This window comes from Ictidomys tridecemlineatus, chromosome 13 (genome assembly GCF_052094955.1).
Source record: "Ictidomys tridecemlineatus isolate mIctTri1 chromosome 13, mIctTri1.hap1, whole genome shotgun sequence".
In the NCBI taxonomy this organism is placed as follows: Eukaryota; Metazoa; Chordata; class Mammalia; order Rodentia; family Sciuridae; genus Ictidomys; species Ictidomys tridecemlineatus.
Window position 1 is genome coordinate 89,595,120 of NC_135489.1, and position 23,596 is coordinate 89,618,715.

Sequence of the window (23,596 nt, forward strand, 5' to 3'; positions counted from 1 at the left end):
TTTTCAATATTTAATTCCCTTTCCTTGCAGAATATCTTTTGAGGTATTTCTGTAAGAATGAGTTTCACATTTGTAGTTTCAAGAAAAAAAGGGCATTTTGGGGTACAGATAGAATATTAGTTACATTTCTTTTAGTCTTTTTTTTTTTTTTAAAGAGAGTAAGAGAGGAGAGAGAGAGAGAGAGAGAGAGAGAATTTTTAATATTTATTTTTTAGTTCTTGGCGGACACAACATCTTTGTTTGTATGTGGTGCTGAGGATCGAACCCGGGCCGCACGCATGCCAGGCGAGCGCGCTACCGCTTGAGCCATATCCCCAGCCCCTCTTTTAGTCTTTAATCTCTCCCTTTCTTGGTGTGACATAGTACTCTAGATAAGTGGTACTTAGAGTAATTCAGTGATGTTAAATATTGTGACCTACACATAGCAGAGGACACAGTTAAGAGGCCCAAAGGTCAAGGAGGAAGCCAGACTTCAAACTGTTGATTGAGAAGTTATCCCAGCAGAGAAGATATTTCAGATGCTTAGGTTTCTTCCTGTTGTTATCATAGAAGAACATATACTGCCCTGTCTGTCATGCTTTCATATTCAGTAAAGCCTCCTGATTGTCCTCCAGTGAGGTCACAGTTCATCCCAGTTACCAACCACAACACTTCCCTTTGCTTGTGAGGGTCAGCAGGATCTGACAGCTCTTCCATGATGTTCAGGTCTCTAGGAAAGCTGGGCATGTTTCCAGAGACCTTCAGGTCAAACCATTGTAAAATATTAACATCTTCAATCAGTTTCTCTGACATTACTTATATATTTATTCATTAAAATTCCCTGGTCAGAGCTCTTTCTGAATATCTATAACGGATTTCCTCGGAAATTTTCTGCCACGTAATGTCAAGATTCACAATGGCTGCTCTGTTTGGTCTATAGTCACAAGGTGTAAATTGCACTTATACACAAGGGTTTGTAAAATAATGCATCTGTGGTTATTTACAATTTTGTTGGTTAAATTTTTTTTCCTCTCATTTTGTAGAGTAGGTTTTGTGTTGTAGAGTAGGTTTCCTTACATCAGTTAATAGTGTTATATTTTGTGATTAGATGACAATTTTCATTACTTCACAAATTAGGACAATGTAAATTGAAATTAAGCTATGCATGAACCTTGTTTCTGTTACCAATAAAATTTACATGTGCTTTTACTTGTATAAATATTACACCTGTATTTTTAATGACTTCAATATTTTATCTGGATTGGTTTTTCACCTGCCAATGTATATAGTGATGGAAGTTTCCTATGTGTGAATGTGATGGAGATTTAATTCAGGGGTGCTCTAATAATGAGCTACATCTCCAGCCTCTCTTTATTTATATTTGGAGAGAGGACCTCACTAAATTATCATGGATGGCTTTGAATTTAAAATCCTCCAGCCTCAGAATTGCTAGTAGCTGGGATTACGTACATTCCCATCATTTATATATTGTTGAGTTTGTTCTTATTTATAGGAAAAAGACCATAGCATTTTCATGGTAGCTTTCAAAAATTTTGTAGTTCTGTTTATCAATTTATGTTGTTCGAAATTTTAATTTTGATCAAAAACAAAAAAACAAAACTTGTTTTCTCCAACATTTCAAGTTTACTGTTCAGCAGTGTTAATTCAATTGTTATGCAGTGTATCTCCTGAAAGTTTCCCTATCAGAAAGCTAAAAAATCAATTCCTATATAAACAAGGCCTCATTTCTGTGTCCCCCATCACAAACACCATTCTCATTTCTGTTCAGAAGGAATTATTTTGTTTTGTTTTTAGTTTATATATCTCATATTAATATAATTCTGCAAAAATTGTCTGTTAGTGACTTATTTCAATTAACATAATGTACTCAAGATTTATCCTCATTATAGATTTTAGAAAATTTCTTACCTTTTTTGACTTAAAAATATTCTATGCTTTTTGTATTCCATATTGCCTCATCCACTCATTTCAAGGAATATTTGGGTTGCTTCCACATGATGGCTCTGTTGAATGATATTGTAACAAACGTTGCTGTGCAAATGTCTCCGTTTGCCATAAATGTGAAAGCTTTTTATCAGAATTCTTTATGCCCATTTTTCTAACTTGATTTCAATATTAACTATTGAATCTGGTAGCTTTTAATATATTTTTAAGTCATGAAACAACAGTCTTCCAATTTTATTTGTATTTTGAATATTTTTGAAGTAGTCACACAATTTTGAGTTGCCAGACAATTTCTAGAATAGCTTTTTCTGTTTCTGCAAAAAGTAACATTGGGAATATGATAGATATTATATGGACTTTCCAGATATTGTTGAGTAATACAAACATCTTTCACTTTTATCTTTCAGTTCTTGAACAAGGCCAGTTCAAGAGTATTTAATCCAATCTATTAACCTTTGTTTCATTCCCTACAAGTTGGTCCATTTCCTAGTGGAATATTGAGTACATACGTCAAATTGGTTTAAAATGTCTTTCAAAGTCTTCTGTTTTGTGATTAACATTTTATTGGACTTTTCCTTTACAAAAAATGGGGATTGGTGTCTCCTAATATTACAGTGTTGCTTTCTATTTCTTCATTCACTTCTCTCCATCTTACCTTTTTATATCAGGGAAATGTGATGTGAGTTGAAAGTCTATCTAGTCTTATTTTGGTATCCTAGGGAAAGGTTTCTTTTATCTTTGTATAATATTCTACTTTGCCTCTTTTCAAAGTTTTTTTAAGTTAAATTCTATTTTATCTCTTATAACTTTTTGTTTTAAGCTACATTTTGCATATCATCACTTTGTGGCCCGGCTTTCTTGTGGTCATATTCTCATATTCATATTTTCATATTCTTTTGCTTTCAGTCTACTTATGTCCTAGATTTAGAGTTTCCTGTAGATTACATACCATTGTGTCTTAGTCAAGCTTTTTGTTTTGATTAGTGTTTGGTAATAATGCATTCATAATCAAGTAAATTTCTACAAATGAAGAACCCATTCTTCCTACTTTGTAAGCTGTTTTCTGTATTTCTTATGATTGTTCTACTGTGTGTGTGTGTGTGTGTGTGTGTGTGTGTGTGTGTGTGTGTGTGTGGTGCTGGGGAGTGAACCCAGGGCCTTGTGCATGTGAGGCAAGCACCTACCAACCAAGCTCCACCCCAGCTCCTCCCACTTCTCTTAATGGTTCAATTTGTGGTTCCTTGCTTTTCATGGTGACAAGCTTTCATTCCTCCCCCACTTATGTTTACACTTTCTATGGGAATTTATTCTCTCATTTTCAGTGAGACTTTATAAAGTTTGCTGTAAGTTCACACTATATTTTAAACTGGTAACAAATTAACTTCATTATAAAATTCGGCATGTTAATATATTCATTCAAAATTATGTTGTTGAAGATTTTGTACTGCATTCCCATTTAAAGTTTATGTTGATTTTTACGATTTTGTCTTTGAAATTCTGTTTCAAAATTAATTTATAACCCATTATTAACAGTAAAATAGAATTGTATGTGACTTTTTTTTTCTGCCAAGAAAACTGTATTCTTTTCTTTATGAGTTGTGGTGTTGTGCAGATTTATTGTTCACTATGAAAAATTCCCTTAGTGTTTTTGGAGGACAGCTCTAGTGGTGGTGAACTTTTGAGCATTTTCGTATTTTAAAATCTTTTATTTATTGATTTATTTTTTCACTTTTGAAAGATAGTATTTCTGGATACAGTATTCGTGGTTGGTAATTTTAAATCTTTTACCCATTTGGCAATATCCCCATTCCTTTCTGCCATGTAAATTTCCCTTTTTAATTGATGCATCTTTTTCTCTGTGCTCTTCAGATTCTCTTGAATTTTTAAACTTTGATTAAATCATTCTTTGAGTCTTTCTGTTTGTCCTACTTTGAGATAACTGAGCTTCTTGGATCTTTATTTGTTTTATTTATAGTATTCATAATTGTTGACTTTCTTGTTAGTACTGGGGATGGAACTTAGTGGTGCTCTACCACTCAGTTACATAATGCAGCCGTCTTCATGTTGTAAAGTTTTTGACAGACAGTACATTGCTGAGGCTGCCCTCCTGGTTTAGCCTCTCAGATTGCTAGAATCAGTTGTGCACAACCACCCATGACTCTCTCAGACAGTCTTTTAAAAGAATTCTTCACATACACAATTTCTGCTTATTTCTCTTAACAAGTTTTTTTCTGAATTTTATTTAGTTTTCTGTGTTCCTGGTTCGGTCACTTTACTTTTTCAAATGGGGAGTAGTATCTTTCAGTAATTAATGACTCCCACTTTCCTCATGTTTAATTCTTAATATTTTGTTACCTAGGTTAAGCCATCTTTGTTTTTATGTGCTGTACTATTTTAATTGATTTATCCATTTAAAAACCAGTAAATAGTAAATTATACATTCAATTTTGTAAATAGTATGGAAGTATATAAAGAAATTAAAAATAGGCAAGCACAGTGCTACATGCTTGTAATCCCAGCTAATTAGGAAATCATGCAAAAGGATTTCAAATTCAAGGCAAATCACAGCAACTTAGTGAAACCATGTCCCAAATGATTTTTAAAAGGTTTCTGTTGTAGCTCAGCAATGCAAGACCCATGGCCTTAATCCCAAGCTCCACACATATTAAAACATTAACAAAAGAATGACCCTGTTATCGAGAAATGCAGGTATTAAATATATATCCACAAAAGAAATAAATCAGCATGTTGAGGAGATACCTCCACTACCATGTTCACTGCAAGCATTGTTCACAATACTGAAACATGGACTTATGTTCTGTGCCCATCAATGACTGAATGAGAAAAACTATGGTATTTATACATGATTACTATTTAGCCATAAAAAAGAGATACTTCATCATTTCAACTGACCTTGAATGAATATTCAGGATTTTGCATTATATTAAATAAGGCAGACAAAGAAAATCAGCTGAAGGAGCATCTGACTCACAGGTGGAAGTCAGAAATGCAGAGAATAAAATCGTGGTCACCAGGTACTGGATTTTGTGGACTATTGGCACAGTGTTGGTCAAGCTCTACACTTTCTTTTTTTTTTTTTTTTTTAGTTCTAAGTGGACACAATGCCATTATTTTTACTTATATATGGTGCTGAGGATCAAACCCAGTGCCTCACCTGCTGTACAAAAGCACTCTACCTTTGAGCCACAACCCCAGCCCCTACACTTTTTTTAAATTGGACAATCAGGTCAATAGTTGTAGTTGTATTTTACCACATGGTGAGTGTGGTGTGCTGTACTCTTGTTAAATACTAATTGAATGAATGCAATGCTTTCTAAGCATAAGACTGATAATTTTATGGAATAATACATGCATTAATTCACTAGGATTAGTCATTTTACCATGTACATGTACTTTAGAATACATAATATACTTAGTATATACACAAAATTTAACTTATCAATGAAATAAGTCTACAAATAACAAAAATTTAAAAACATGAAATACAAGTCCTGTGTCTTGATCACTGTGTATTGGCTTCATCCAGGTAATGTGGTCATAGGCTGTGCTAGGTTTTTATTGCCTCTCATGCTTTTTTTTAATGGTGAATCTCTTTTGAAGCGTGTGTGTGTATATCTTCAACTTATAATTTAGTTCATGTTTCTTTTTCAGAGTCCATAGGCTCTTTGCCCCTGTTGACCATCTCTATGGTATTGTCATCCAAAATCTATCTCTTCAAGTCTCTATGCCATGACAGACAGAAACTAGTTTTCAGACAGTATCTAAGAAAGCCGCAAATGTTTGTATGTGCTTCATATTTCCCTTAAACTACTGAGATTGAAGGGAGTCGGTAGATTTTATTCTAATTGCATAATGCTATATTATGGAGGAGGGTAGAGTGTGATTGATAAAAGGAACATAGTTTTCTTCCCTCTGCTATATTCCTCTCCTTAGTAGAGTTCTCATCTTGGATCCTGTGTTCTCTAAGGTGGCTTGGGCAGTTCTCACAAAGTAATTTTGTCTGAACATTTTTATTTAGTCTGCATATTTCTGGAATAATGATGGTCTTGGATTTACTGCTGATATCCTGACATGTGTATAATTTTATATTATTGTTGCAGAATATATTCATTCAGTCCAGTAAGTAAAATGATTGTTATTTTTATTTATTTCAGCCATGACTTCTCATCATACCCATGAATCTCCACCAAAGCAGGAAATAAAATATTTGTTTCAAAAAATGATGAATGGAAGGTATGGAAATTGTGACTTTGACTATTTACATCTAAGAAAAATGTGGGAAACTACAAGTGAGAATGAAGGTCAGAAATCATATTACAAGGGACAAAACCAATTAGCAGTGACTATTCATAATGAAAACTTCACTGCCAACAGCCATCAAGAACATTTAATACTCAAAAGAATTCAATTTATGCCAGTTTCTTTTGAGGAACCATAAATGTCTTTTTAAGAATATATCCAGAGCAGTTTTGAAGCATATATTTCCTCTGAAAGGAAATGTGGAAAATCTGAAAAGAGATCTATTCCATGCTTCAGTTTTTAACTTGACCCTTTTCAAATGTAGCATTGAGTTAAACTTCTAGTCAAATGTTTGTATAGACAAGAGATTAAAAGTGAGGGGGACACAATGGGCAGGAAGCTAGTGAAGAATAGAGGTCAGACAGAGGGACGGAAAAGAGGGAGAGGATATGGGGTAGAGAAAGTAAAATTAGACATTATTACTATATTTGCATATATTATCATCTGACTGATGTAACTATATAGTGTATAACCAGAAAGATGACAAGTTATGCTCCATTTATGTATGATGTGTCAAAATGCATTCTACTGTCATGTACAACAATTGGAACAAATTTTAAAACATTAAGGACAAGTTCTGAAGGTGATCTTTTGAGAGTTCCTTTACACAATGTCCATTATCCTGCAATAAAGTAATAATTCCTCCTTGTGCTCAAACATACAATTTTAATGCTTTTAGGGAGTCCTTACTTACCCACTATTGCTTAATGAAAATTCAGATAAGTAATGAAACAAGTAACACCTTTAGCTAGGTCTCTGTCTTGATTACCAGTGTGCTTTTATTAGTGATAAAAATTATGAATATAGAGTAACTTATAAAAACCTTAGTATTGGTTGCAGTGCCAGAAATCATGAATATTAATATGTTCACTTTTCAAAGAACATTTATTAACAATGTGGGAAAGCCTTACTTCAGTGCTCAAAATTTACTCCCATCCAAATATTCATAGGCAAAACAAGCCTTGTGAGTGTAAGGTGTATGAAGGATCTCTTCATCAAATTGCAAAACTTACTCTATAGAAGAGAATTTATACTGGAAAGGATTCTTATGAGCTTAAAGAATATATCAAAAAAATATATTTTTAATTAAATAAAATTATAAATATAAAGAAGACAAGGTATCAAAGAATTTCATTGTTCAACCCTTTCTAAACCCCACAGATACCACGACAGTGATAAACCCTACAAGTTTAAAGAATGTACCAAAATTCTTAATCAAAGATCACCTTCTGTTAAACATGTGAGGATTTATGCTGGAAAGAAGCCTTGTGAATCTAAAGAAAGTGGCAGAGCCATTAACAGTTGCTCAACTTCTTCTAAACATCTCAAGCAGCAGAGCAGTGACAAAATAAAAAGCTCACTTGATACTCAACACCTGATAATATCTTCTGCAGGCAGATCCTACAAATATGAAGAATGTGCCAAGGTCTTAAAAAATTTTTCAATCCTTACTCAACACCAGAGTACTCATACTGGAGAGAAGCCCTACAAATGTGAAGAATGTGACAAAGGTTTTAATCAAAGACCATTGTTTACTGACCACCAGATAATTCATACTGGAGAAAAGCCCTATAAATGTAAAGAATGTGGCAAAAGTTTTAATCAAAGATCATATCTTAAAGATCACCAGAAAATTCATACTGGAGAGAAGCCCTACAGTTGTGAAGAATGTGGCAAAGGTTTTGTTCAAAAATCACTGCTTACTCGACACCAGAGAATGCATACTGGAGAGAAGCCCTACAGTTGTGAAGAATGTGGCAAAGGTTTTGTTCAAAAATCACTGCTTACTCAACACCATAGAATTCATACTGGAGAGAAGCCCTACAAGTGTGGAGAATGTGGCAAAGGTTTTTATTACAAATCAAACCTTACTCAACACCAAGGAATTCATACTGGAAAGAAGCCCTACAAATGTGGAGAATGTGGCAAAGGTTTTAAACAAAGATCATCCTTGAAAGATCACCAGGGTATTCATACTGGAGAGAAGCACTACAAATGTGAAGAATGTGGCAAAAGTTTTTATTACAGGTCAAACCTTACACAACATCAAAGAATTCATACTAAAAAGAAGCCCTACAAATGTGAACAATGTGGCAAAGTTTTTGAGCAAAGATTATATTTTAAAGAGCACCAGAGAATTCATACTGGAGAGAAGCCTTACAAATGTCAAGAATGTGGAAAAGCTTTTAAACGAACAGATAATCTTTCTCTCCACCAGAGAATTCATACTGGAGAGAAGCCCTACAAGTGTGAAGAATGTGGCAGAGCTTTTGTTCATAAATCACTGCTTACTCAACACCAGAGACTTCATACTGGAGAAAAGCCCTATAATTGTAAAGAATGTGGCAAAGCTTTTCGTCAAAAAGAACATCTTATTTGCCACCAGAGAATTCATACTGGAGAGAAGCCCTACAAATGTGAACAATGTGGCAAAGATTTTAATACAAAATCATTGCTTACTGAACACCAGAGAATTCATACTGGAGAGCGGCCCTACAAATGTGAACAATGTGGCAAAGCTTTTGTTAAAAAATCGCCACTTACTCGACACCTGAGGACCCATACTGGAGAGAAGCCCTATAGATGTGAAGAATGTGGCAAAGATTTTAAGCAAATTTCAGCTCTTAAAGGACACCAGAGAATCCATACAGGACAGAAGCCCTATGCATGTGAAGAATGCGGCAAAGCTTTTTATGACAGATCAAACCTTGGTCAACACCAGAGAATTCACACTGGAGAGAAGCCCTACACGTGTGCGCAGTGTGGCAGAGCTTTTGCTCACAAGTCACTGCTTACTCGACACCAGAGAATTCACACAGGAGAGAAGCCTTATAGTTGTCAAGAATGTGGTAAAGCTTTTAGTCAAAAAGAAAAGCTTATTTACCATCGAAGACTTCATACTGGAGAGAAGCCCTACACATGTGAAAAATGTGGACAGGCTTTTATTCAAAAATCACAGCTTACTCAACACCAGAGAATTCATAGTGAAAAGAATTCCTACACTTGTGAAGAATGCGGCAAAGGGTTTTATCACAGATCAAGCCTTACTCAACACCAAAGAATTCATACTGGAAAGAAGCCCTACAAATGAAACATTCTCCCAATGCTTCAAAGGATGGTTCAACCCTTATTCTACACAGGAGGAATCAACAGAGAGAAATAGAAATATTAAAAAAGTGGCAAAGTTTCCAACAGTTGTTCATTCACACCATATTCAGCCCCTGAGAATTCATACTTTAGAGAGAGAATACAAGTGAAAAAATATCACAAGGCTTTTAGCCATTGTTCAAATATACTAAAAACTGGAGGATTCATAATGCATTGAAACCCTAAAAAATGTAAGTAGTGTGTACATGCCTTTAATCAAATTTCAAACTTTCTTTAAAATATGAAACCTCATATCTGTAGTGAATGTGGAATGACATTTGTCCAAAATATATTCCTTAGATAACAGGAAAGTTAAGAAAAATCCATTCAAAAATAAATATATACTAGAGTCCCTATCTATACATATCTTCATGTATATGAGGGTAATTGAGAGTTATCACTTTAATAAAGAAAATGGGTAATTGACTTTAACTTTTCCAAAATTTACTAAACATCATTAGCTGACGTGGTAGAAATAATGAAATCCTCACAGAAATAGTATAGTTTTGGTAGAAAGGGAATTTGTTTATTGTGATTCAAACATTACCAAGTAGCCTCACTTTGAAAACTAGAGAACACATGGGTTTCACAGTTGATTATATCAGGAATCTAATTGCAGGAGGGAGCTTTCCAGATGGCAGAATAGAAGAAGTTCCTTTCCTGGCTGCTCCATGGCATGAAACCAAGAAAGGCATCTTCTCTGCAAGGTGGATGGATATAAAGAGGGTAAATAACTGGGAATTCATACTGCGGTCAAACAATGGGAACTATGGGAGTTGGATGCAATAAAGTAAGGAAGAAATCCCCAGTGCCAGCCAAGCAAAGTGGAAAGGTGGTGACATTAAAAGAACCCATATTTTTTGTAGACCTGTGACATGTCTGGGTACAGAGAGATCAGAGGCCAGTCACTGGGGACTAACGTGACAGGCATGCTGAACCACATCCTAGTGCCAACAAGGAGCCATCATCTTTCAGCTGTGCTATGGGGGAGGGCAGTTGGGGGAACTGATCCCAGGCAGACCCAACTTGGGCCTAGGATTCAGGCTGGCAAACCTAGAACACATGACAAAGAGTGCCTAAGTGACCAGGAGAAAATCAGATGTGGAGAGGGGTTTACACAGAGTAATATAGGTCATGGAACACCCACCCTGCGCCCCTCACGCCCCAGCCCAGCTCCCTCCACATTTGAGTCCAGCAGCTCATAGGACTGCTGGGAGAGACTCACCTGGCTGGGAATTTGAAAGGGCAGGAGTGGGCATACTTTGCTTTGGAGACTGAATCTTAGAGACCAGAAAGCACGGGATCAGTGGGTGATGGAGGGGACAAAGGATTGGCTCCTTAGCCACATGAGAGGAACTGAGGGGAGGTACCTGGGCTGCAATCAACCATTATGAACTAGCAACTGCTGGGCCTGGAGGTGTGCTGATTTAAAATCTTCAGCTCAATCGCCATCTGAAAACGAACATGGAGTCCACCTCAGCCTGCTCCCCACCTCCAGAATCTCCACCTTTGGGATCTCTCTCACATCCAGCCCAGCCCATCCAATACTGCTGAGAAGGGAAGCCAAGAATTCTTTGAACTCCAAAGGAAATAATTCTTTAACTTTTCACTGAAATCTTATTGTGACCTGAGTGGTTTATGGACACTTATACATATGCATCATTGTCACTTTTTCTCATTTCTGGGATTTTTGAAGGCAGTTATTTTTTATGGCTCAGCATCTTGAGGGCTAGGATTAGAATATTTCAGATTTGTTTTCTCTTCTTTTAGGTTTTTTATTTTTATTTTACATGTGTTCTCTCACTTTTCTGTTTCCTTTGAGTCTTTTTGTTTTTACTTCTATGTTCTCTCCTCCCTCACACTCATCCCATGCTACATCTCTTCCATTCTCTCCCTGTTCATCATTCAAACTTGTGAATATCTTGGTTCTGTAATTTTCCTGACATTCTGTTTATATCAGCAGACATGTAGACTTCTTTGGTGATAAGAAAATTTCTGTTTGATAAGAGACCTTTCCTTTCCCCTGAGAATATTTATGAGAATTTTTTTCTTAAAAGGGAGCTTTGGGTAAACTAAGGAATGTACTTTTATAATGGACTAAAAGTCTTTAACAGAGTGGATATAGATGCAATTGTGAGCAATAATCAATCTTTCCAGGGTCTTTGCAGTTGTTATTCAGTTGAGATGAGATCAAACTGAATTACAATTGACCTTCAACCCAAAGATTGGTGTCCTTGTAAGAAAAGATGATACATAGAAAGTCTCAGAGAGAAGCCAGAGAAAGCCAACGCAGTACCACTCCAAGGAACCCCACTAACTGCTGTCATCACCAGAAGCTAGGAGGGAGGCATGGGACAGGTTCTCCCTTGGGACACACAGAAAGAACCAATGCTGCCTGGTGTGTGGTTCTGTGCTCTGGCCACTGAGCTTCGAGGAAAATAAACATGTGGTTTTGAGCCACTTGGTTCTGGTCACCTATATATGGGTTCTAGGAAACCAGTACAACACTGTTTCAATCAGTGATGGAAGTTTGTAACACGGGAGGTACTTTTATGAGTAAACTTGACTAGGTTAAGGAATGCCCAGATAGTTGGCAAAGCATAGTTTGTGTGTGTCTGTGAGGATGTTTCTGGAAGAGATTAGCATTTGAATCAGTAGAATAAATAAAAATGTTCTCCCTCGTCAGTGTGGCCTGGGATCATACAGTCCATGGAGGGTCAGCCCAGAGAGCATACAAGGAGATGGAAGGGCAGATTTCCTTTCTATTCTTGGGCTGGGGCTGCAGTTTTCTCTTGTCTTCAGACTTCAAATATCCTGGTTCTGTGACCTTGAGCTCTGGGACTTGTGCCCTGTGGCTACCCACACTGCCCCTGGTTTGGGATTTAGGACCCAGATTGAATTATACCAAAGCTTTCCTCTTGCTGCATATTACACATGAGAAGGACTCCCAGCTTCCAAAATTGAGGGAATTATTTGCCATACCATATCTACTCTTATTTATACTCCTCATCCGTCTCTCATACTGTTTCTGTTTTTCTGGAGAATTCTAATATACCTAACACCCTGATTTTTCATCCTGTATATCCCATGTTTCTTTTATTTCTTTCTCCAGATCTTTAAATTTTTTTCATTAAAATATCATTTTTTGGCATTTTATTTTCTCTCTCAGTTTTTCACCTAAAATTTCTTATTGTGTATGTATAAGTGATTGCCTGAAAGATAATAAATTGACCCCTTATCAGAGTGTACCTACAATAAATATTTGTATATAATATATGAACTTATATATGTAGCATTTCACATTTAATGAGTTTTTTGTTTTGTTTTGTTTTTGTTTTTTTGCAGTGCTGGGGATCCTACCCAGGGCGTTGAGCATGCACAGCAAGCACTCTACCAACTGAGCTACATTCCCAACCCTCACATATAATGAATAAACCAGTTGCACCATCTGTCAGAATAGTCAGGGCCTCACCAACCACATGTGACTTCTCTTGGAAGCATCAGGAATATTTCCATCTCCAGTGACCCTCCTTTTTGCAGAATATGCACTAGTTGGCTTCTTGCTTTTCTGTAGTACTCTAAATCTCCCTGATCAGCAGATCACATAACTCACTGGAGTTATAGGGTCCAGAGAGGGTTCCTGTTATTCCCTGAGTTCCAGTTGACTTTAAAGGGCAGTGGCCAAAATATTGGCTGAATTTTACAGTTACCCCTTTTATTTAATTAAGGTCAGTATTAGTACTGGAAGTCAGCATTATATACAATATGTCCTGTAGGTGATGGCTTATTATATCAAACCCAGGTGGGTTTTTAGAAGCAGCACTTCTGCAAAACACTATCAGGCAACAGTTCGCAAGGAAAATACAAGATGAAATTAACAGCAAGAACATACTTACTTTGTGTAATAGCTATGAACCAAGAAAAATGATTTTCATGATCTTGAACCTTTACTAGTTATACATTATATCCTCTATTTGAGATCACAGTAATCTTTATAACAAAAATCAATCGTTTGAATACAACTTTAAATGAGTTGAAGTCTAGCCTATGTTGGAGCCAATTTAACATGGAGTAAGGTGGGAGGCAGAGCTTTATCTCAGGTAAGGAAGGGCTCTTTATAAATAATAGAACATTACATCTGACATGAATCAAAGGCTAAGAGCTTTTAACTTTCTTTTGTGGGGGAAAAAATGGCAGGAGTGTCTCATTAGCTTCCAAAAATACATTTAAATTCCAATTCCCATGTGAAGAGTAACACAGAATTGTACATGTAACTTGTGGAGAACAGGTTACTTTATTCAGTTATAAGCCATGAAATGACATGAATAAATACCTACCAAGTTTGTTATTTCTAAACAAATCCAAAACTTTAATTACACATAATTTTAGTTTGGAGGACACCAACTTGGGATAATGTTTTCCTAAGCTGTACATTTAACTAAGTTTAACTTTTAAAATACAATTTAGAGTCCAGCTTGTGTGGTAACAATAATCACAGATATGCATAGATTAACAAAAGTCAAAGAACAGCCTTCAATCTCCTATACATTTAGGAAACAGTGCTAATGATCAGAAATTGGTTTCATCAAATCAAGCAGGTAAAAGACAGGTTTTTAAATGACACTGTGGTCTTTTATGGCCATATATAAAAGAGAGTACTTATTATCTTGTGAGTAAACTTACATAAACTTTCATTTTATAAACTTCTATATAGCACTTAGGCAAGGATTAGACAGATATACTTCTCAGATGCATACATATACCTAATCACATATTTTGCATGTCAACAATATTATTATAACCTAAGTAACAGTTGTTTGTCGAACAAGTTACAAAGTAATCATTTAAGACTTTAAAACGGGAACACACCTCCATTCCTAAGACTTAGTTTCCCCAAGTAATAAAACCTTACATATAGAAGAAAATAATTTTGATAAGATCAGATCAATGTTTCAGACTATGCTACATATCAGTATATTAAAATTCAATTTACTCATAATCTCTGAAATTTACCTTTAACCACACAAACTCTTAATGCTTACTTGGACAAATCACAACTTTTACCATGCAAAGACTTTCTTGCCCAGAAACATTTTCTTTTTCTATCTACTAAATATTTCCATACCTAGAACCTTTTGATATCTCTTTCAGTTTGGGATCCTTCCTTAAATTTATATTCTGAAACAGTTTTTAATGCATTTAATTTACACAACAAATTTCATCAGACAATGATGGGATACTATTGTAGCAAGAACTGCTTTTGCCCCATGGTGAATACCCTTGGCCAAATGGGGTGTCCTGTCCGATCTTAAAAGAGGAGACCATTCCTATCCCCAGGTTATAAACTAAGGTGCTGAAACGTACTGCCACATTCTCTGTCCCCACCAGGCTCCAACCACCAGGGGCAGAAGGAGCTAGAGCAGGGATGGCCATCTTGGCTTGGGCTGTTGTTTTACAGCCCAGAGAGCTTCCCGCCCCCAGTTAGAGCTGATGTCCCGCACTCTGCACCCAGAGGCAGTGCCTTTGGGCACCTTAACCTGGTTCCCCTTGGTAAAGATCTCTTTCCAAACCCTAGAGCAGCTTTTGCGGCCTCACTGAGGGGACAGTTCATTCTGGGGGTCCCTAGGTTAAGAAGAAGCTCATGTGGCTCGCTGAGACAGGTTAAAGAGTCACCTAGACCATGACTTGAGGAGAAGAGACCAGTCCCTGGGCACCCAGGTGGGCGCGCGCCCCGTCCCCAGGTGGGCGCCTCCAATGGCGCTGCCGTCGGGCGGTCGGCGGAGGGGCCGCCTGTCCCTCTCCACCCTGGGCCGTGCTCTGACCCTCGCGCAGGGAGGTGGCCATGTCCGAGCCAGAGGGGCGACCCAGGCGCCGCTGATGGGACCAGCAATCCCCGTCCTGGGGAAGGAGGGTCAGTTGGGAAATCCGCGGACGAGCGAGAGGACAAATAACGGACAAACTCAGAGGACAGGATTTATATGGACAGGGGACAAAACTAACGAGAGACAAGACGTAGGGGAGTGGACAGTAGGAACCATCAGCGTGACGTCCCCCCCAGGAAGGGTCGGCCGCCGGGGGGGGCAGGTTCTGGTGGGCTCCCGTCCCCACCAAACCAAAGTGAGCCAGGGGACAGTCCTGCCCTCCCTCCCCCGGAACAAATAACGACCAGATGGAAACAGTGCCAAGGAGACCTTCAGGCGAAGTGTCCTCCCAGAACACACTCAGTCAGTCCTGCGGCCAGTCAAGCCCAGGACCCAAACCACATCTCCCAAGAGAGAATCAGGAAACCGAAATCCTCCACCGCTGGCCTCCCAAGACGATACCAGAGGACTCATGTGGCAGATGACCCTGTGGTCAATGATGGACCTCAGGTCACTGACAGCGAGGCGCATGGCCCAGGTGTGCAGTAGTGTGCCCTCTGTGTGTCGGCTCACTCCACCACGTGAGGAAAGGGACAAAGCCACTGAAGTGTGTTTCCCAGGATGTCCACCCATCGCTCCCTTAGGGGCCATCATACATGGCCACACCTGTTATAGTGGAACATAGAGCTGATCTGTACTTTTCACTTCCCAAATTTACCAGAGCTCTTCATTTTAATTTATCTTTTACAAGCACCAACATTTGAGCTGCTGACACTCTCTGCGTATATGTGCATTTTCAATATCTTCCAATGTTGCTCTTTTACTAAGGATATTCTTTCATCTCCTTTTCATAAAAATTTTACTTCTTCAAACTATTGAGATTGATAATTAGCTATTGAATACCGAGTCTCTTTCACTATTTAAGGCTTTTTAAAAAATATTCATTTTTTAGTTGTAGTTGGACACAATATCTTTATTTAATTTTTATGTGGTGCTGATCTCAGCTTTAGATGCCTTCCCCTGGTGTTTGAGCTCTATTGTGGTGTGATTGATGCATAGTAACCTGTCTATATTTAAGGTACCTGCATTTTCCTTTCTTCATCTTTACACATCCATGAGACCAGCACTGCAATAAACATGATGAATATATCCACACCCCTAAAATGTCCCTTAGTACCCTTTTAAAATCCCTTTCCCACTCTTCCCCACCACCTTTTAAAATTAAATTCAATCTTACTGAGCAAAACAAAACCAAGACAAATGTCACAATTATATAGATCAATGATCGCAAAGAGAAACACCTTGTAATGACCACTACATTAACTACCAGGACATTACTGATGCCCAGACAACCCCCTCTTGTCCCCCTCCTCTCACTGTCCACAGAGTCCTGTTAGTGGAATTGCTACTTTTCTAACTAGAACTGTTAGTGTTCTGCAAAACAAAAGAATCAGAAGTATGCCTATTTCTTTATTAAATTATACAATATGGGGAGTTAAAGGGGACAGCTGTGGGCTGGTCCATTGCTGTCTAAGGGAGGGGTCTGAGAGATCTGAGGACAAATCAGGAAAGGGATGGGCTAGGGTACTAGGCTGGGAGTGCAGAGTACAGACAGGAGGGGCTACTCAAGAAGAACAAAGGCCTGTGGTCTAGGTGGGGTCGGGAGGATGAGCCCGGGAAGAGAGGAGAGGCGGGGCCAGCTGGGCACTGGGATGGCAGGTTTGAGGGTCACAGTGGCAGATAAGGGTGGGGACAGTGTCCAGGGAGGCCGAGTGAGGCTGGGGAGAAGGAGAAAGTGGAGCTCTGGAGCCAGAGGAGAGAGCCAGGAGAGGTTCCCACTGTCAAGTGTCCCCACCCCCAGTCCCTGGGGGCTTCCTGCCCCCAGCCCTTCGCCTGGGGCTCACGCTGCCACCCCATTTCCTGTCTTCTGCAGGGACCCCCTCGTCCCCTTCTGGAGCAGCTCTCTTGGCACAGCCCCTGTCACCCTTATCTTCCTCCCCCCCTGTGTCCCCTGCTCCTGCTCCCACCCACCCTGGGGGATGTCCCCCTGCTCCTCACACTGTCCTCCCCTGCGTCCTCCTCTCCCACCTGGGCCTCTCCAGGTTCTGCATCCAGCCCACCAGTGGCTCCACACTCTTCTCTAATGCCCCGCACGTCCAGCTGGCCAGGGGCCAGGTCCTGGAGGCTAGGCAGGGTGGAGGCAGCCCACCTGAGGTGACAAAGGCAGTGGGGACACTGGCCTTTAGAGCCTTCTCCTGGAATCCTTTGTGCTGCTCTGTTCTGCCTGGGAGTGGAGTTGGCGGTCCCCAAGGTGTGCCTGGGTAGGTGGCACCGGGCCCTCTTCCCAGGAGCTCCACCACTGGGCGTCCACAGCAGTGTCTGACAGGGCCACTGCGTCACTCCTTTGCAGTTGTTCATCTGTTAATTGATGATTTGTTTTGGCCTTTGTCGTCCTTGTTACCCCTGGTGAGTGCAGTGGTCCTGCATCTTGAATGACCACTTCTCTCAGCCATGTTGACTTCTGTTTAGTTGTCTTTTGAGTGTTCTCTTTGTAAAGATGTTGTGAATCTCCTGGGTTGCTTTTCTGTTCTGAGACGACAGTGGTTTTCTCACGAGCACATAGCACCTCACGTGATCGACCACTGTGATCCTCTGCTGGAAGGGCACCACAGAGGGTCCCACTGGGTGTCTAACCTCCGAGCATTGATGTGGGATCCACTGATTCAGAGAAGTTCTATACAGGTTTATTTAACTTTTTTAAAATTTTTTTGCTTTGAAACTATTCAATGTAAGAATATTTTCATAATAGCATAGTAACAAAGTTTTTCTCTGAAATTTTTTTCCTTTTAAATCTTTCAAGTCTTTAGTATAAGATAGGATAAAATAAGGATCAAATGTTATTATTTTTGAATAATAGTCATCTAGTTGGCCCAGTGACATTGGTTAGAATATTGGTAATGATGTAAGAAATCAAAAATGACGTACTTATCTCCCACCTAGAACATCAGGACTTGTATATACAAATACCACTTTCACAAGTTAGTAAAGAATGAGCACTTATTTTTGTTTCTGACTTCACTTTAGTTATGCATAATATTAGGGTTTATTTTGACCTAATTATACAAGCATGAGAGACTTTCTCTAGTTCATCCCCAGTACTTCTTCTATCTTTGCTCTCCTCTCCCACTGTTCCCTTTGCCCTAATGTACTGATGTCTCTTTATATTTTTTTGCAGATATTTTAAATTAGGGTGTTGCAGATGTAGATGAAGGTGGGACTCCCTGGGACACATGTGCACTAGACCCGTCCACTGTTCTTCCTTTCTTGCCTCCTTCCTCCCTCCCTTCTTCCCCATTCCTCTACACCCCTGACCTCTCTTCTGTTTTTGTGGAATTCCCCCCCCTTTTACTGTTATTCCCTATTTTGTTTTAGCTTCTGCAGATCAGAGAAAACATCTGACCTTCAACTTTCTGGGTCTGGCTCATTTCACTGAGCATGATGTTCTCCATTTCCATCTATTTCCTGGCAAACACCAAAGTTTCATTATTTTCTGTGGCTGAGTAATACTCCCTTGTGTCTGTATCCCACATTTTCTATATCCATCCATCTGTTGACCGGCCCCTGTGCTTGGCTAGTGTGAGTCGTGTTGCTAGAAACACTGGTGTGGCTGCATCCCTATAATGTGCTGACTTTAGAGCTTTTGTGCTTGTACCAGAGTGGGATCGCTGGGTCCGATGGTGCTTCCATTCCTAGTTTTTTTGAGGAGTCTACATACTATTTTTCAGAGTGGCTTTACTCACTTGCAGTTCCACCAGCAATGTATGAGTATACTTTTCCCCACATACTTGTCCACATTTATTAGTGTCTTTATTCTTTGATAATTGCCATTCAATTGAAATGAGATGAAATCTTAGTGCAGTTTTCATTTGCATTTCTCTGATTGCTAGAGATGTTGGCCATTTTTCATTTATTTACTGGCCATTTGTATTTCTTCTTGGGGAGTTGTCTGTTCAGTTTGCCCATTAGTTAATTGGATTATTTGTTTTCTCAGTTCTTTATATATTCTGGATATTAATCCCTAACTGAGGAGCTGATGGCAAAGGATCTTTGCCCAGTCTGGAGGCTTGCTCCTCATGCTCTTAATTGTTGACTTTGCTGTGCAGAAGCTTTTTAAGTTGACACCATCCCACTTAGTGATTCTTGGTTTTATTTCTTAAGCTTTAGAGGTCTTGTTAAGGAAGCTGATGCTTGTGCCTCTCTGTTGGAGTATTGAGTGTGTTTTTTTCTAGCAGTGTAGTTTTTGGTCTAGTTCCTGGGTCTTTGATCCACTTGAGTTGACTTTTGTATAGAGTGAGGGATGAGGTCATCCTGTTTCTCAACATCATTTGTGAAAAAGGCTTTCTTTTTTCCAACCTGTGTTTTTGGCACTTTGCCAAGCATCAGGTGACTACCTCTGTGGGTTTGTCACTGTGTCTTTGGTCCCACTAGACTTCATGTCTGTTTGGTACCATAGGCACCAATACCATGCTCTGTGGGACATCCAGGTCTGGTACAGTTGGATCTCCAACGTTGCTCTTTTTGCTCAGAATTGCTTTGGCTTTTCTGGCTCTCTTCTTCCAAGTGAATTTCAGAACTGTTTTTTTCTAGTTCTGTGAAGAATGTCATTGGGATTTTGGTAGGGACTGCATTGAATCTGTGTAATGCATTTCAGTAGTGTGGCATTTTGACAGTATTAATTCTGCCTGTCCAAAGACATCTTCTAAGGTCTTCTTCAATTTCTTCAAAGCCAGTCTCAGCAAAAGTGAGGTGCTAAACAACTCAGTGAGACCCTGTCTTTAAATAAATACAAAATAGGGCTGGGGATGTGGCTCAATGTTTGAGTGCCCCTGAGTTCAATCCCTGGTACCAAAAAAAAAAAAAAAAGATAAAGAAAGAAAAAGAAAAATGATTGATGTATGTTGCTCTTGTATCCTTCTTTACTAAAATTGTTTTTCAGCTCTAGAAATCCTCTCATGGAGATGGGTGTTTTTGTTTATTTGTTTGTTTGTTTTTATCTTCTAAATATGTCATGTCATCAACCAACAGAGATAGTTTATGTCATCTACGACTCTCACAGACAAGACAAACTGGCTTAAATGGGCTGGCAGCGAAAAAGCATACAACACAGACATAATTTTCAAATCGTGGGCAGGGTGGCTCTTTGACCATAAGGGTCAGCATCCACTTTGGAAAAAGAGAGCGCCAGAACCCTCAATTCATTTATTTATAGTGAGATTAACAAAGGATTTTCAATAGAATGTTCTTCACCAAACAAGGCAGGGTGGGTTGTCCAAGCCCCAGTGGGTGACACCAGGTTCATCCGGGGAAAGCAGACTTATTTGCAGAGCAAGGAGGAGGCCGCCTGCTGCATTGCGCAGCCCAGACAGTGTGCAGTGCCAGACCCACACCCCTTGGCTCAGGACTGAGAGGGTGCTTAAGAGCTCATGGGTGGCCCCACACAAGTTTGACTTCTCTTCCTATTTTTATACCTTTAATTTTCTTTTCTTGCCTGAGTGCTCTGGCTAGAATTTCAAGGACTTTGTTGAATAGGAATGGTAAGAAGAGAAATCCTTGATTTTTTGCTGTTTTTGGAGGAAATGTTTTCAGTTTTGCTCTATTCAGTATTATCTTGGTCTTGGGTTTATCATCTGTAGCCTTTACACTGTTGAGGTACGTTTCTTCTATCCCTAGTTTTTCTAGTTTTTGTACATGAATAGGTGCTGGACTTTGTCAGATGCTTTTTCTGCATCTATTGAAATAATCACATCATTCTTATTCTTTTATATATTCATTTATTTTTTAGTTGTATTTGGACACAACACCTTTATTTCACTTGTTTATTTTTTTATGTGGTGCTGAGGATCATACCCAGGGTCTCACACATGCAAGGTGATCGCTCTACCGCTGAGCCACAACCCCAGCCCCATTCTTGTTCTTTTTTAAAAAATATTTTTTAAGTTGCTGACAGACCTTTATTTTATTTATTTGTATGTGGTGCTGAGAATCGAACCCAGTGCCTCACACATGCTAGGTGAGTGCGCTACCACTTGAGCCATAACCCCAGCCCAGAAATAAGAATTTTTGATTCTGTGCTCACCTAGGATATTGGCCTGAAGTTTTCTTTCCTTGATGTGTCTGTCTGATTTTAGAATCAGGATAATAATGGTTTCAAAGAATAAATTTGGCAGTGTTCCTTCCTTTTCTATTTCATTAAATAATTAAGAAGAATTCATGTCATTTCTTCCTTAAATCAGTTTGGTAGAATTTACTGAGACTCTTATGTGGTCCATTGCTCTTCATTCAAAAGAGTATTATTTAACTTCCAAGTCTTAGAGTTGTCTCAGTTTTTTTTCTCTTTACTGATGTCCATTTTCATTCCATTATGATTTGATAGGATATAAGGAATTATCTGGTTGTTTTTCATTTGCCAAGATTTGCTTTGTACAATAAAATATGATCTATTTTAAAGAATGTTCCATGTGCTATTTTTTTAAAGAGAGAGAGAGAGAGAATTTTTTAATATTTATTTTTTAGTTTTCGGCGGACACAACATCTTTGTTTGTATGTGGTGCTGAGGATCGAACCCGGGCCACACGCATGCCAGGTGAGTGCGCTACCGCTTGAGCCACATCCCCAGCCCTCCATGTGCTATTAAGAAGTGAATTCAGTTGTTGATGGATGAAATACTCTATAGATGTCTATAAGGCCCCATTTGATTAATAGTATTTTTTAGTTTCAAATAATCTTTACTTTGTTTATGTCTGGATAATCATGTAGTGGCTAGAGGAGTGTGTTAAAATCACCCAGTATTATAGTATGAGGTCTATTTATTCTTTTTGATTTGTGTATGGTGAACCAACCATGCATTCCTATAACAAAACCGACTTTGAAAAGGGTTTGTTTTATGTACATGATTGCACTACATTTGGGGGCATACATATTTACAATCATTGTATCCTGTTGTTGAATGTTTCCCTTAACCAGTATGAAATGACCTCTTTGTCGCTTCTGAGTAATTTTTGGCTTGAAATCCACTTTGGTATCAGAGTAACTACCTTGGCTTGCTTTTGACTTCCACTTGTGTGGTATGTTTTTTCCATAATTTCACCTTTTATCTATGGATGTCTTTGTCCTAAAGTGAGTCTCTTGCAAACAACATATTGTTGGGTCTTGTTTTTAAATCCAATCTGCTGAACTGTGTCTTTTTTTGTGTGTGTGTGCCAGTGATTGAATCCAAGGGTGCTTAACCCCTGAGTCACATCCCCAGTCCTTTTTATTTTTTGTTTTGAGATGGTCTTGCTAGGTTGCTTACAGTCTTGCTAAGTTACTGAGGCTGGCTTGAATCTGCAATCCTCCTTCTTCTACCTCCTGAGCCTCTGGGATTACAGGCCTGCATCACCATGCCTGGTAATCTGTGTCTTTTGATTGAAGAATTTAGATTGTTTACATTAAGTGTTATTGTAGATTATTTTTATTTCCTCCCACTTTATTTTTAATGCTTAAATCAGATTTTATCCCCCTTTCATTGAATAAAATCTGATTTGACTTTTTCTAGCGTAGTTCATCCCTATGCTGATTTTCGTTTTTATTTTTCATTTTCTTATGCATGGAATATTTCACTGAGTGCATTTTTTAGTGCATGCTTAGTGGTCATGTTCTTCTAGTTTCTGCTGACCATGTAAACTTTGGTTTCAACTTCAATTTCAAAGGACAATTTTGCTGCATGTAGTCATCTTGGTACTCATTTTCTTTCAGGGCTTGTTATATATATTATTTCAAATAATCCATTAAAACATTATAAGAAATTCAATCAGATAGATTGAGGACACAGGGTTAGCGACTAGGACAATGACTATCAAATCACAATGAAGTGTGATATATATATATGATCACAGTTGATGCTAGAGCTGTTCATCATAAACCACGCCAGGGTGGAGAAAAAGCTGACTGTGTCTTGGTTTGGATTTCATCAGGATTTGGGGGCCTTAGAAGGTGTCCTTTTGTCTTGGGCTTTGGATCCCTCCAGAGGTGATGGGAAGAGAAGTCACTCCCCTAGTTGCTATGACTTCCCACCAGCTGGTTCTCTTTGGTCAGGGCCTGAGGCTGGCTGCTCAGGAGGTCCAGTGTTATGTCTGTTGGCTGTTTTTCATTTGTTTGTTTGTTTCATATACCGACACTCAGGGCCCACGGTTCTGGGCAATCGTTCTGATGGCCACAGTTCACCATGCACCTGTTCCTGTGTCAATACACAGGCTCTTTCTCAAGGTGGCCTAGAGCCTGGTTGT

The 23,596-nt window shown here is 38.8% G+C and overlaps 1 protein-coding gene across 6 annotated transcripts in view; it reads left to right on the forward strand.

The window, feature by feature from the left end:
* Positions 1-23,596, forward strand: part of LOC110599075 (zinc finger protein 519-like) — a 57,630-nt gene that overhangs the window by 22,484 nt on the left and 11,550 nt on the right. For 2 of the 6 annotated variants that reach the window (XR_013429852.1, XR_013429855.1), the window contains 4 exons: positions 6,120-6,198; positions 7,426-9,602; positions 10,031-10,137; positions 12,757-21,915. Coding sequence is in view for 1 of the 6 variants with exons in the window: in XM_078030474.1 (XP_077886600.1) it covers positions 6,120-6,198; positions 7,659-7,677 (98 nt within the window). In the remaining 5 variants the exon portion in view is untranslated. Of the gene's footprint in view, positions 1-6,119; positions 6,199-7,425; positions 9,603-10,030; positions 10,138-12,756; positions 21,916-23,596 lie in introns of those variants that run through there. The other 4 variants (XR_013429856.1, XR_013429853.1, XR_013429854.1 and 1 more) reach the window with 4 other exon arrangements.